The sequence below is a fragment of the Scyliorhinus canicula genome, chromosome 10, assembly GCF_902713615.1.
Source record: "Scyliorhinus canicula chromosome 10, sScyCan1.1, whole genome shotgun sequence".
NCBI lineage: Eukaryota > Metazoa > Chordata > Chondrichthyes > Carcharhiniformes > Scyliorhinidae > Scyliorhinus > Scyliorhinus canicula.
This window is the reverse complement of record NC_052155.1, coordinates 150400881-150416104: the sequence shown is the minus strand read 5'-3', so window position 1 is coordinate 150416104 and position 15224 is coordinate 150400881. Positions and strand designations below refer to the sequence as shown.

The following is a 15224-nucleotide window of genomic DNA, read 5'->3' as shown; positions in this document are numbered from 1 at the left end:
TGAAACTTTTTCAGACAACTGTTTTGATGATTTGCTTTGGCTTGTGGTTGGAAGTTCAATATTCCAAATGTGTGTGTGCGCAGGCGAATGTTAACATTTCACGTTTTGAGTTTGTAGAAAGGAGTACAAAGGGATACATGCCCAACCCCCTAAGGAGCGTGTGAGTGACACGCTGCACCTTGTCCCCCCCCCCCGGGTGCTCCAGGTTGCAGAACGCGCTGACATCATTCCGGAAGTGGCGGACGGGCTGGGGGTCTCGAGCGCCTCTGACTCTCTTCAGCTTCCTGGGTCTTCGAGCTGCCGGAGATGATGGCGACCACTTTCGTGTCGGTGCCTGTGAAGAAATCGTCCGAGGTGGACATGGCGAAGCCGCTCTCCAAGTTCATCCAAGCCACCTACCCGAGCGGCGACACGCAGGCCGAGTACATCAGGGCGGCCGAAGAGCTGAACAGCCTGCGGAAAAACGCTCTCGGCAGGCCGCTCGACAAGCACGACAGCTCCCTGGAAATCCTGCTGAGGTGAGTTCGGCCCGGGCCTGCGAACGGGACCCGGGCCTTTCGGGAAGGCTCGGGAAAGTTTCGGGAGGGCGGTAGGGAGGACGGACGGGCCCCCCAGACAGAGACAGAGTGGACACGGACGGGCCCCCCAGACAGAGACAGAGTGGACACGGACGGGCCCCCCCAGGCAGAGTGGACACGGACGGGCCCCCCAGGCAGAGTGGACACGGACGGGCCCCCCAGGCAGAGTGGACACGGACGGGCCCCCCAGGCAGAGTGGACACGGACGGCCCCCCCAGGCAGAGTGGACACGGACGCCCCCCCCCCCCCCCGGGCAGAGTGGTCACGGACGCCCCCCCCCCGCCCCCCCCCCCCCCGGGCAGAGTGGACACGGACGGGCCCCCCAGGCAGAGTGGACACGGACGGGCCCCTGGCGGGACGCTGATCTGTGTGGTGGCATCGAGGAGGGGGCCCATCTGCATCGATCCCAATCCGTTGGTTTTATTACCGTTGCCGAAAAGTAAACTTTCCGATTTATTTGTCTATCCATGTAAAGGGATGTACCCGCTCACTGTGAGCCATTGGGATTTGGGCTGATGATGTTGAAGTTTGTGTGGTAACCGATCTGGCTGGGCGCACCGCTCACAGATTGTTACTCCCTGAGTCACCGACATGGACTGTGTTGCGCGAAATGGCTCCTTTCTATGCCGTGTACCTTGAGTTGTGTTTTAAAACTAAACTTCAGAATCATTAGACAAAATATACCCGAGCTGCCTTTGAAATGAAAATGTAGTTTCTTAATTCTGATCCAAAGTCCAGAAAAAGAATAAAACTTTGAGAACCTCGAGAGGTTTACACACATGATTGTACGAGTTAGTCGAAAGAAATACGTCGTGTCTGTCACGTTTCATAGAATCCCTGCAGTATTAAACAATAAATACACTTCCAAAGTTAGGTAGGTAAACATGAATGTATAAACAGAGTCTCTGCTTTTAGTTTGGCGTCACAGGACCTTTTATATCTCCATCTGAAAGACCATCCCTGTAATAATGTATTGCTCCCCCTTTAAAATGCCACTGTAGATTATGTACTTCACTCCAAGTAGGGTATGAACCTTCTGATCCAGATGAGTCCTACAACTGAACCAAGCTGATAGTAATTCAGCTAGTTTGATATTTTACATTCTTGTGTACATTTATTTAGTAGATGTACCGTGCTGTTGGGTCAATACAAAGAATTTTGAAGATGTGAAATAGCAATTTGAGTTCAATATGAAGTAACTTTCAACTTTCTCTTGGGCACGAAGCAGCCGATGGTCTGAAAAGTTTCTGTGGTACTTGAAGAATTAAACTGCACTTTTCTTTCTCTGAAGAACAGTGGATGCTTCTGATGTGGGAGACTCTCAGCAGCTGCGGAGGATGAAAGGATGTGAACTGACATTTAAGTTTTAATTCATTTATGGGATCTGAGTGTCGCTGGCAAGGCCAACATCTATTGTCCATCCCGAATTGACCTTTAAGAAGGTGATGAGCTGCTGCCTTGAACCTCTGTAGGTACACCTACAGTGCTGTTAGAGAATTCCAGGATTTTGACCCAGTGACTGAAGAAATATTAGAGTTCCAAGTCAAGATGGTGAGTGACCTTGAAGGGAACCTCCAGGTGGTGAAGTTGCCAGACATCTGCTGACCATGCTTTTTGAGAGGGTGGTGATGGGTTTGGAAGGTGCTGTGTAAGGAACCTTGTTGAGTCCCTACAGCACACCTTGTAGATGGTACACACTTGGTGGTGGAGATATTGAATGTTTGTGGAAGGGGTAGCAATCAAGTGAACTGTTTTTGTCCTGGATGGCGTTGAATTTCTTGAGTGTTGTTGGAGCTGCACACAGTATTCCATCACACTCCTGACTTGTGCCTTGTAGATGGACATGCTTGGAGGAATCAGGAGATGAGTTACACACCACAGGATTCTTAGCTTTTTTCCTGCTCTGGTAGCCGTCATATATGGCAAGTCCAGTTCAGTTTCTGGTCAAATGTAACCCTCAGGATGTTGATAGTGGTGGAATCCAGCGGTGGTAATGCCATTAATGCCATTGAATGTTAAGGGCGATGTTTAGATGATCCTCTTGTAGGAGATGGTCAATGTCTGGCACTTGTGTGGCACGAATGTTACTTGCCACTTGTCAGCCCAAGCCTTGATTTTGGACCTGGACTGCTTCAGTGTCTGATGAGTCATCCCAGTTTCTGACCTTGCGATGGAAGGAAGGTCATTTATAAAGCGGCTGAGAACACTGTCCTGACCTGAACTCGTGCAATGATGTCTTGCAGCTGAGGTGATTGATCTCCAACCACCACAACCATCGGCATGCCAGGTATGATTTCAACTGGAGGAGGGGTCGTCTTCCCCCTGATTCCCAATTGATTCCAGTTTTGCAAGGGCTCCTTGATGCCTCGCTTGGTCAAATGCTGCCTTGATACCACTCTTTCCTAACTTCTGGCACTAAAATATTTTTGTCCATGTTTGAACCAAGGCTACGTAATGAGGTCAGGAGTTGAGTGGACCTACCAGAACCCAAACTGAGTGTGAGTGAGCAGGTTATTGCTGGATAAGTGCTGCTTCGTGGCACTTCTGATTTCTGATTTTTTCATTGCTGATGGGTTGGTAATTGGCCAGGTTACATTTGTCCTGATTCCGGTGGCCATGACATACCCAGACAATTTTCCACATTGCTGGGTAGATACCAGTGTTGTAACTGTATTGGAACAGCTTGGCTAGGTGCGTGACAAGTTGTGGAGTGCAAGTCTTCAGTACGAATGCCAGGAATGTTGCCAGGGCCATTGCAGTATCCCATGCCTTCAGCTGTTTCTTGATATCTTTTGGGTTGAATCGAATTGGTTGAATCCTGACATCGGGAGGAGACGGAGGTGGTCATCAACTTGGTCTAGCTGGCTGGAGGTTGTTGCAAATGTTTCTGTCATATCCTTTGTTGTGATGTGCTGGGCTTCTTCTTCATTGAGAAAGGGGATATTTGTGGAGCCTTCTCCAGTGGGTTTAATTGCCTACCACTGTTCTCTGCTGTATGTGGCAGAGCTGCAGATGTTAGATCTGATCAGTTTGTGTGGAATTGCTTAGCTCTGTCTTTTATTTGTTGCTTGTGCTGCTTGGCATGCAAGTAGTCCTGTGCTGTTGGTTGTTGCACGTTTTACTTGAGTGTATTACGCGTTTATTGGAGTGTATTAACACGCCTCCGTTTAAAGGCCGTGTGCTTAACACTGCTACAGCTCTGTGTGTGTATTTTCAGCTCGGAGTCGCCAGGTGCCGTATTTAGACACCTCACAAGTATTTCAAGGTCAGGTTCAAAGTAATAAAACTATACACCGATTAGTAAGTTCAAACGATTAATATTTATTATACAAATATAATAAATACGCATGCATACGCTCAAGACTAATACCTATTTCTACTATTAAACGACTAAATACTTATCTAAGTAGGAACCAGCAAGGTCAGGGGACAAGGCCTTTGTTCCTTTCTGGGCTGCACCTTCTGTTCACTAATAGTCGAATACTGTATAGGTAATGCCGGGTTCACGTAGCGAGCGTCGTTTTGGCACTTACTGAACGATGGCTGGTGCTCAACGGCTGGTGATGGAAGACAGGATCTGGAGGCTGGAGTCGGAGTCAAACAGCAAGCCGGAACAACAACAGACAGCGAGGCCGGAGCAAAACAGACAGAACCATGTGCTGTCTACCTTTTATAGGTCCCCCAATGTCCGTGCCTTTTCGGGGCGGGCCTTTACCTGTCATGTATCGATTGGGTAATTTCCCAATCGATATCTTACAAATCCCCCAATCTGAGGGTCTCTTCTCGATGGGTGGGGCGGTCTCTAGGGTCTTTTGTGATGGATACTTCTGGTGCCGTTTCGTCTGGGCGTCCACTCAAAGTATCTATTCAAACCCAAATGTTGCTATTGTGTGTGCCCAGATCTGGATTGCCTCATTACTATGCAAAGCGTTTTGCTATTTACACCTTTGGTTGAGATCTTTCACCTGGCCATAAACTAGTTTCGATACGTGCAGAATGCTAATTAGCCTTTGCAGACTGCTTGTCCTGGCTAAGACTGTTTTCTCCCTACAGTCTTAGCAGTTCTCCATTTTGTTAGCCCAGTGTCCATCTTAGGTGGCTACATGGTTCACCAGGTTAGCATGTCATTTTGAAGTGTCTGGTGTTACTCATGGCATGCCTTTCTGAACTCCCATTGAACCAGGGTTGTTTCCCTGGCTTAGTGGTAATAGAAGAGTTGGGGATGTGTCGGGCTATGAGATTACAGTTGTGCTGATGTCCCAGAATGTCTCAGGGATGCCCAGTCATCAGTTGCTCGATCTGTTCTGAATCTATCTCATGATGGTCGTGCCACACATTATGATGGAGGATGTCCTTAATGCCTTTTGTCTCCACAAGGGCTGTATGATGGTCATTACTACAGATACTATTATGGACAGATGCATCTGCGACAGGATGGTTGGTGAGGATGAGGTCGAGTACATTTTTCCCTTTTGGTTTCTTCACAATCCGCCGCAGACCCAGTCTAGCAGGTGTGTCCTTTAGGACCTGGCCAGCTCAATCTGTGGTGGAACCACTCTGGGTGATGGGCATTGAAGTCCCCCTCCAGAATACATTCTGTGCCCTTGCCACCCTTTGTGATTCCTTCAGCACTGGGGAGTACTGATTCATCAGCTGAGGGGGCAAGGTATGTGGTAATTTGGCATCATGAAGTGTTGCCCTCCCACTGAGTTGTGGGACTTCCCCAAATGGTGCTGCAAGGTAATGTCCAAAGCTGTAATATATTAATTGGACAGACAACAGTAAGTTTACTGGCTGGTTGCTGTTGAGCTGTTTGAGTTTATCTGTCTGTACTTATTCAAATTGCATTAATGCTCATATATCTTGGAGCATCCAAAGCCTTGATGCATAACAATTGCTTACATTTTAAGGCTAAGGTCGTGGGATCTGCCTCGGATAAAGGGGAGGAGGGTACATACCATGTCAGATGAAAACTCATTTTTTAAAGCAAGTAAGGTATATTAACTATAAAGTTAATATTTGTCCAAAAGAATAGTATGTATATATCTATATAGATGTTGATGATCTCCTATTAATATTTGTAAACAGAAGCTTACGAAAGTGGCGATCATTAAGTTGAGAATTGGTCATGAGCATAGACTGGTTTAATGTTTTTTATGTGACAGAAACCATATCAATGCTAATCATTGGTTAAAAGTAGGTGACTGCTGTTTCTGTTAAGCTGTGAGAAATGCAGGGTAATCTGGGGTAATACAAAAAAGCGAGGAACTTGAAATTTTCAGAGAATACAATCCTTACCGTGCAGAAGGAGGTCATTCGGCCTATTGAGTCTGCACCAACCTTAGAAAGAGCACCCTACCTAGGCCCACTCCCCCACCTATCCCCATAACGAAATGAAAAATGAAAATCGCTTATTGTCACAAGTAGACTTCAAATGAAGTTACTGTGAAAAGCTCCGAGTTGCCACATTCCGGCGTCTGTTCGGGGAGGCTGGTATGGGAACTGGTACTGGTACCCCACCTAACCTGCACATCTTTGGACACTGAGGGGTAATATAGCATGACCAATCCGCCTGCCCGGCACGTTTTTGGATTGTGGGAGGAAACCGGAACGCCCAGAGGAAACCCATGGGGAAAACGTGCAATCTCCACACAGACAGTCATCCAAGACTGGAATTGAACCTGTGTCCCCGGTGCTATGAGGCTGCAGTGCCGCATTATGACATGATGGCAGTCTCGTTGGAGAACAGTGTACTTGAAGTGGGTAGTCATAATGTGAAACAATATCAGTTTTAAAATCATGGAATGTGATCACAAAGCACCAGTTGAAATCACAGTCTTCTCTGTAACTAAACAGTACCTGCATTATTCGACCACTATGTAGAATGTGATTGCCGGAGCTCTGGTTTAAGATGCCTGAATCTCATGTAACAAATGTGGTGTGACTAATTGGCTAATTAATGGCCTAATATGTTCCTAGATTTATATCCAAAGTTATGGGCAGAGCTAGAATCCACATGGTAAAGGAAAACTGGCCAACTTAACTCTTGATTAGGGGCAGCATGATGGCGCAGTGGTGTTTGCACATTCTCTCCGTGTTTGCATGGGTTTCGCACCCATAACTCAAAGATAAGCAGAGTAGGTGGATTGGCCACACAAAATTGCCCCTTAATTGGAACAAATGAATTGGGTATTCTAAATTTATTTTTTAAAAACTTAACTCTTTAATTTGTCATGCTTATCTCTTTTTGCTGTGCAATTTCGCTCAGGGTTTTAAAAATTTGACTGTTCTTGGTCACCTCTCTGTCATCAGACCACTTGCCCCACATGTTCCTTTAATCGCAAGTGGTAAACTTGGTTCATCTTCTTTGTTTATATCAGTTCAGATCAATTAATCTGCAGGATTAAGTGGTTAAGTATGCAGTGAAAAAGAAATGCAAGTTTTCTGTGTCCTGGGTCGTGTTGTTCCTTTGGCAGATAACACCAAACCTCAATTACCTGGTCATGCGTCTTGTTTGTAGGACCTTGTGGTAATTTATCATTTAATGGGATGTGAGCCTGCCCGGCAAGGGCAGCATTTGCTGCCCATCCATAATTGCCCTTTAACTGGGTGGCTTGCTGAGGCATTGTCAAATGATATTTAAGGACCATCAGACATTGGAGCAGAATTGGGCCATTTGGCCCATCGAATCTGCTCGGCCATTCAATCATGGCTGATATGTTTCTCATCCCCATTTTCCTGCCTTCTCCCCATAACCACCGATCCTCTTATTAATCAAGAATCTACTATATCTGTTTTAAAGACACTCAGTGATTTGGCCTCCACAGCCTTCTGCGGTAAAGAGTTCCACAGATTCACCACTCTAGCTGAAGAAATTCCTCCTCATCTCTGTTTTAAAGGATCGTCCCTTCAGTCTGAGGCTGTGCCCTCAGACTCTAGTTTTTCCTATCAGTGGAAACATCCTCTCCATGTCCACTCTATCCAGGCCTCGCAATATCCTGTAAGTTTCAAAAGATCCCCTGTCACCCTTCCAAACTCCCAAGGAGCACAGACCTAGAGTTCTCAACCATTCCTCAAATGTCAAGCTCTTCATTCCAGGGATCATTCTTGTGAACCTCCTGTGGCCCCTTTCTAAGGCCAGCACACCCTTGTGGGGCCCAAAACTGCACTCAATACCTTACTCCATACTCCAAAGCCGTCTACACCTCAGAAGTATATACCTGCTCTTGCATTCAAGTTGAGAGTGCTAGAATACTAACATTGCATTTGGCTTCCTCACTGCCGACTGAACCTGTATGATCAACCACATTGCTGTGGACCTGGAGTCGCGTAGGCCAGGCCAATGGCAAATCTCCTTCCCTAAAGGACATTGGTGAACCAGGTGGATTTTACGACAATCGATGAGCGCTTCATAGTCATTTTTACTGAAACTAGCTTTATATTCCATATTTTATTAACCAAATTTAAATTCCTCCAGAATCTGTGCCAGCCGAACTTTAGCCTTGTCCTTTGGGTCACTAGTTCGGTGACATTACCACTATGCCACAATACCACCACATAATGCCCAAATACTTTTAGGATAAAATTGTGCACAAATCCAGCATTCAACCTTCAGCTTAACATGATATGAACTTGTTACATCTGGATAATCAACAGTACAGGCCATCACATACAAATGATTCACTTCCCTGTAAACAAAGAGTTGACAACAATATCAACAGGGGGAGGGGGGCAAAGTCCAGAATAATAACAAGAGATGCAAGGCAGTCCTCAGAATAAAGACATCTGCACAGGCGCAGATGAAAGCCAAGATGCAGGATGAGGCAGGATCTGTGGCAATGAGCACTCGTCAGGATTTCTCAAGGATTCCAACGATTGAAGCCTAAGACACCATTATTTCCATCATGCCATCTCACCAGAACCTAGGCAGTCAACAACCTAAGCTCTGACTGGTTTGGTCACCTCAATCCCTCACAGCAAACAGCCAGTCAGGGCAACACAGGACCAGTGGTCGCAAGGCAACTCCAACCCAGGCCTCCAAGATTGAATTAGATGTGCTCCGACTTCATCAGGGTGGACGACCTGCCATTGAAATGGAATTCTGCTTTATGGAGGTGGGTTCACACTGTGTTCTCTCTATTTCAAGGACCCTCTTGTGCATCTCCATTGCCTGCATTTAAAAACACCCCGCAGCACCTGGAATTGGGTCTTAACGCCCTGTACTTCAGAGCCAAGATTTTCAGCCAGAACAGGATCTTTGTTGGCAGCCATCATCTGTTGATTCACTCCATGCTGACAGGGCAGGTATCCGCTCAAAATCAACTGTGGCACTAAAGACATGGCCCCTCCCCAACTCCTTCCGGCTACCACGAACAAGCGAGAATTTAAACGTTCTAACTTGGCTCTATCATGCAGAAACACTGGCCAACAATTCCCGGGACAAACAATATGTGCAACGGATGAAATGACTGATTTAAAAGGTGAACAGAGCCGGAGCTCACAAACACAACAGCTCCCACGCTCAGATCACCTTATCCCTAGGGATCCTTTCTGTCGTGTGTATTAGTTTTCCACTAAGTAACGGTTAGGCAAAGCTTATTTTGATTAGTTTGTTGCAGTAAACATAAAACGTAAAATCCTATCGTGTGATCTTTTGAGTAGGTCAATGGAAATCTCTTGTCAAAAGTTATTGGTCTCCACAGGGATCGCTACGATACCTGGAATGGAAGTGCACGCATAGGTATTATTCTCAATGGGCTCCTTTCGACAGTACCTGCACTGAAGGTTCGGAAATAGATTCACGGTTAGGAACACTAGATGAGTTGGGGGGGGGGGGCGGCACACAGTGGTTAGCACAGTTGCTTCACAGCTCCAGAGTCCCAGGTTCGATTCCCGACTTGGGTGACTGTGTGGAGTTTGCACTTTCTCCCCGTGTGTGTGTGTGGGTTTCCTCCGGGTGCTCCGGTTTCCTCCCACAGTCCAAAGATGTGCAGGTTCGGTGGATTGGCCATGCTAAATTGCCCTTAGTGTCCAAAAAGGTTGGGTTGGGTGGGGTTACCACGATGGGGTGTGGGCTTAGGTAGGGTGCTCTTTCCAAAGGCCGGAGCAGACCCGATGGCCGAATGACCTCCTTCTGCACTGTAAATTCTCTGATTCTATGATCAAAAGCTCAACAGCTCTGTGTGCTCTACAGGATTGTGTGCTAGAATCATAGAATTTACAGTGCAGAAGGCGGCCATTCGACCCATCGAGTTTGCACTGGCTCTTGGAAAGAGCATCCACCCAAGCCCACACCCCATCCCAGTAACCCCATCCAACCTTCTTGGACACTAAGGGCAATTTAGCATGGCAAATCCACTTAACCGACACATCTTTAGACTGTGGGAGGAAACCGGAGGAAGCGCATGCAGACATGCTGAAAAGTTGCAAGCTTCTCAACCCACTGACTGCCCCTGTTGCTGAGATGTTGCAAGCTTTTAAACCCACTGACCGCCCCTGTTGTTACTATGATAATGCATGATCAGGATTGGAAATTGTGGATGAGATTCTCTGGCCTCCCTGTGGTATGTTTCTTGGCGGAGGGATCTTCTGGTTTTGTCGCAGTCGATGGGTGTTTCCATTGAATCCACACCATGCTGCTGGGAAACCCTCAATGTGGTGCGCCAATGGAGGGACAGGAAGATCCTGGCAGCGTGAACAGCCAAAAGATCTCTCCCTGCGTATCTCACTGTATGTCAGACCATACCTTGTCCCTGAACTCCCAGTGCACTATTCTGATGCTTAAATTAATTGTGACTGTTTCCTGTTAAATACATTTCTAAATTGGTTTGTTTTTCAGATAATAATAATAATTACTTATTGTCACCAGTAGGCTTCAATGAAGTTACTGTGAAAAGCCCCTGGTCGCCACATTGCAGCGCCTGTTCGGAGAGGCTGGTAGGGGAATTGAACCCGCACTGCTGCCTTGTTCTGCAAGTGGGTGGAGGATGAGAAATTTTTTAGTTGATCTGATTTATTATTATTGTCACATGTATTAGTATACAGTCAAAAGTATTGTTTCTTTCATGCTGTACAAACAATGCATACCGTACATAGGGAAGGAAGGAGAGACTGCAGAATATAATGTTACAGTTATAGCAAGGTGTAGAGAAAAATCAACTTAATACGAGGTAGGTCCATTCAAAAGTCTGATGACAGTAGGGAAGAAGCTGTTCTTGAGTCGGTTGGTACGTGACCTCAAACTTTGGTATCTTTTTCCTGACGGAGAAGGTGGAAGAGTGTTTGTCCGGGGTGTGTGGGGTCCTTAATTATGTTGGTTGCCTTTCCGAGGCAGCGGGAATTATAGATAGAGTCAATGGATGGGAGGCTGATTTGCGTGATGGACTGGGCTACATTCACGACCTTTTGTAGTTTCCTGTGGTCTTGGGCAGAGCAGGAACCATACCGAGCTGTGATACAACCAGAAAGAATGCTTTCTATGGTGCATCTGTAGAAGTTGGTGAGGGTCATAACTGACATGCCAAATGTCCTCAGTCTTCTGAGAAAGTAGAATAGTTGGTGGGCTTTCTTAACTATAGTGTCGGCATGGGGGGACCAGGACAGCTGTTGGTGATCTGTACACCTAAAAACTTGAAGCTCTCGACCCTTTCTACTTTGTTTCCATTGATTGTAGACAGGGACATGTACTCCACTACGCTTCCTGAAGTCGATGACAATCTCCTTCGTTTTGTTGACATTGAGGGAGAGATTATTGTTGTCGCACCAGTTCACCAGATTGTCTATCGCATTCCTGCATTCTGTCTCGTCATTGTTTGAAATCCGACCCACTATGGTGGTGTCATCAGCAAATTTGAAAATTGAGTTGGAGGGGAATTTAGCCTCAGTCATAAGTGTATAAGGAGTATAGCAAGGGGCTGAGGACATAGCCTTGTGTGGCCATGTTGAGGATGATCGTGGAGGAGGTGTTGTTATCTATCTTTACTGATTGCAAAAAGTTCATTGTAGAATATCAGTGTAAATATTGTTGCATTAGGAAAATAAGCATTTCCAATTATCTGCCACATGGTAGCAATGATTGTGAAAGAAGGATTATTGTCAAATTGTCTGAATTGAGAAGTTTCTCATTGACTCTGGAATTAATTGTAAGGAATTGTCTTTCACAAAGGCACAATTTTATGTTTTGAATGGAAGCTAAACCCCCCCCCCCCCCCCCCCCCCAAACCGCCCAGTGGCGCTGATCCCGGCCGTGTGCGGCGGCACTGGACATAGTCTGCAGCCGGCACGCCAGGTTCCCGACCGCTGGGATCACACATGTCCCGCGCCATCAGGAACTCGGCACATCGGGGGCTGAGCATTGCGAGTGCGCCGACCGATGACGTGCCAACGCCGTTGAAACGGCACGTGGAGCATGGCGGACCGCCGTCAAACTGCTGCCGGCCCCGATTTCAGAGCAGAAATCCATCCCCCCCCCCCTCCCACCCATCGACGAACACTATTCTGGCGACGGGCTACGGAGAATCCAGCCCCTGATGCTTTGTGCAGGCACTGCCTGAACAATTGTGTTTTTAAACAAAACGGCACTTGTGTTATTATTTTCAAATAGTTTGACTTGATCTTTCCCCAAATATTGCAAGTCATGATTACTTTGCAAGCCCAATTCTAAGCATCTAATTATCTCTCCTATTTTAGTACTCGTGCTGTGCAATGCTGCAGTTCAGGCCTTCAGTGATTCCTTCAGGCTTGAAGACATTTGGCCGTTTTTAGAATTATATATTCATTGTAAATGTTGAGTGTTCTTTGCTAGCTTATTTTCTGCTGTCATCATGTTCACTACTGTCACTACTGCTGTATTCAGGAGCTTGTGCTTATTGGAACTTCCCTCTCCAGTTTCCTGAAATTTGTGCTGCAACCTCTGTCAGTGTGGATTGTCTGCTTGCAACTTAACACTTTTGATACCTGATAACCGATTGTGCTGCTGAGCCTGTTATGTTGCACATTTCGTGTTAGCGAGTGACCGATACCTGATCTGTGCAGTCTCCCTGATCTAACAGTTGACATTCCAAATTGTGGGGTGGTGGGAACCTCGGACTGAAATTTAAAATTATTGATCAAGTGGGGAAGAATTTGAGTATTGCACACTTGCATCTTTTTTGTTCCATGATACTTTGTGCCATTGAATCTGCTTGTGATTTTTATTTTCTTTATCAAATTTGCTCCCAGTTCTGCATGGATCAGTGTTTATCAAACCTTTTACCAACCGGCGGAACCTCTGGACCCATGCCGGCCAATGTTAAAGCGACCCAAGCTGGCTGACCTTTGCAACACCATTATTGCTTTTAATGTAACAGGTGAGCCTGCTTGGTCCTCACAATCTCACTTGCTTGGTCCTCAAAATCTCACTTGCTTGGTCCTCACAATCTCACTTGCTTTGTCATTCAATATTACATTTCTGCTAAGCATGTCAGCTGATGATTTAAATTCTCGCTGCATCTTTTGAAAAAAATCCAAGAGGTTTGTTCTCGAAGTTGCCATGTTTGATCTTTGAATGCCATTGAAGATTTGAGGATTTTAAACTTTCCATTTGTCAGTACTTCACTGCATATAACACACATGGGTTTTGCATCCTGATTTGCATTGGCACAATGAAACCATACCTCAAGGAATCATTTTTCTACTGCTTTGTTCCCGATTTCGATTTCTTTTTAATGAGTTGTTCACTGTCGGCCCTGGGCTCTGTATACAGCTCACACTAGCACTGCTTTGACTTGCCATGGGCTCTCCTGTTAAGCTCTCTACAGCAGATTTTGTTGAGATCCTGGCCTGTGTGTGTCTATGGCCCTCTCTTCCTCATTACAAAATAATCCATCTTCAGTTCTTCACACTCCTGTTGCTTGCTTGCTGGTAGCTACAAAATGGAAGACTCGCTCCTCCATGATTTCACGGCCAAGGCACAGATGTGCTTCAGTGTAAATGCTGGGCGAGTGACCTCTCTGCTCCTGCTTCTGGCGGAAAGACTCCATCGTTCAGCGAATGCGGCCAGCATTCTTATTTTTTTGGCGTTGGAACTTTATTTCCTATACCTGATTTTTCCAAGATTATTTCAGTTGAACATGCACATCCTTATATTAACACACAAAATTTGTTTTAAATAATCCCCCCCCCCCCCAACATGTGACACGTGTGGTGAACAGCATACAGCCCAGCCTCGCGCCACCTGCCCCCTCAAACGCCGCAACCAATTGGGACTGTCCGCGGCCGGCAATCTTACCAACCAGTTGGGGACTTTACGCGATTGGGAACGCCGCAGCGGATTGCGACCCTGAGTTTGAAAGACCCTGGCATAGATTGGTGTAATTTGTGCTCTCTCCCATAGTTACTTTGAACCTGGCCAATACCATTTAAAAAAAAAAATAAAAAAATAAATAAAAAATTGTTCATGGGCTGTGGATATTGCCATCAGGATCAACATTTATTGCCCCTCCTTAATTGTCATAAGGTGGTGGTGAGCCACCGCTCTGTAAAGCTGCATTCCACAGAGCAGTTAGGCTGGAGTTGCAGGATTATGATCCAACGCCAATGAAGAGATGATGACGTATTTCCAGTTCAGCATGGTGCATGTTATGGAGGGTAAATTGCAGCTGGTGATGTTCCCATGCGTTTGTTGGCATTGTTTTTTCAGATGGTAGAGGTTGCAAGTTACGGTGTTTTTGAAGAAACCAATAAGAGTTGTTGCAGTTAATCTTATAGCCAAACCACATTACAGTTATGGTGCGCTGTTGATGGGATGAATTTTACCATTTGAGATAGAGTGAAAGTCAAATGGTCTGTTTTGTGCTGAACGTTACCACGCTTCTGCTTTAGGGCATCAGAAAGTGAACCACATGCTGCAGAATACTCTCCCTCCAACCTCTTATAGCTGTAGTATGTGGCTAGTTCAGTTCAGCTTCTGGCCAAAGGTGAGCTGGTATGGGCTTCAGCATTGTAAACTGTTCACTGTAAAGGAGAGATGTTTCGATTATCTTGTTGGAGATCCAAATTCAATGGCACTTAAGTGGCAAGTAACATTTTTGCCACACCAAGCTTGAATGTGAATTTATTATCTGAGGAGTTATTTGTGCAATCATAATATGGAAGGGTATTTAATCAACTAGCTGAAGGTGGTTGGACCCAGGTCCCTGCGCTGAGGAACTGCTGCAGCGATGTCCTGTGGCTTAGATGGTTGACTTCCAGTCAGTGCAACCATTTTCCTATGTGCGGTGGAGTGCGTCATCCAGTTGAGCGACTTCCCTGCTTCACAATGACATCAGTTTTGCTTGGAATCCTTGATGCCATGCTAAGTCTATGACTGGCTTGCTGTCTCGGGCAGTCACACTCGCCTCACATCTGGACTTCAAAATTCAACTCCTTTATTCATGTTACGGATAAGGCTGTATTGAGACCTGGAAGTGGGTGATTCTACTGCAACCTGAACTGAGCGTCATGTTGGTGAGTAACGACCAGTGGATAGCACTGTTGACAAATCCTATCATTCTGTTGATGGAATAGTAATTAGCCAGATAGGATTTAGGACATACAAGTAGAAAATCTACAGCACAAGGTGGCTATTTGCTGCATTCCATTTGTAACAGCAAAAATAGCTATCTAACG

The 15224-nt window shown here is 46.0% G+C and overlaps 1 protein-coding gene across 6 annotated transcripts in view; it reads left to right on the top strand.

The window, feature by feature from the left end:
• Positions 1-208: 208 nt before the first annotated feature.
• LOC119972710 (programmed cell death 6 interacting protein) overlaps positions 209-15224 on the top strand; it is a 136282-nt gene continuing 121266 nt past the window's right edge. For 2 of the 6 annotated variants that reach the window (XM_038809868.1, XM_038809865.1), the window contains exon 1: positions 209-518. In XM_038809868.1, coding sequence (XP_038665796.1) covers positions 307-518 — 212 coding nt within the window. In that variant the 5' untranslated portion in view covers positions 209-306. The remainder of the gene's footprint in view (positions 519-15224) is intronic. The other 4 variants (XM_038809866.1, XM_038809867.1, XM_038809870.1 and 1 more) reach the window with 2 other exon arrangements.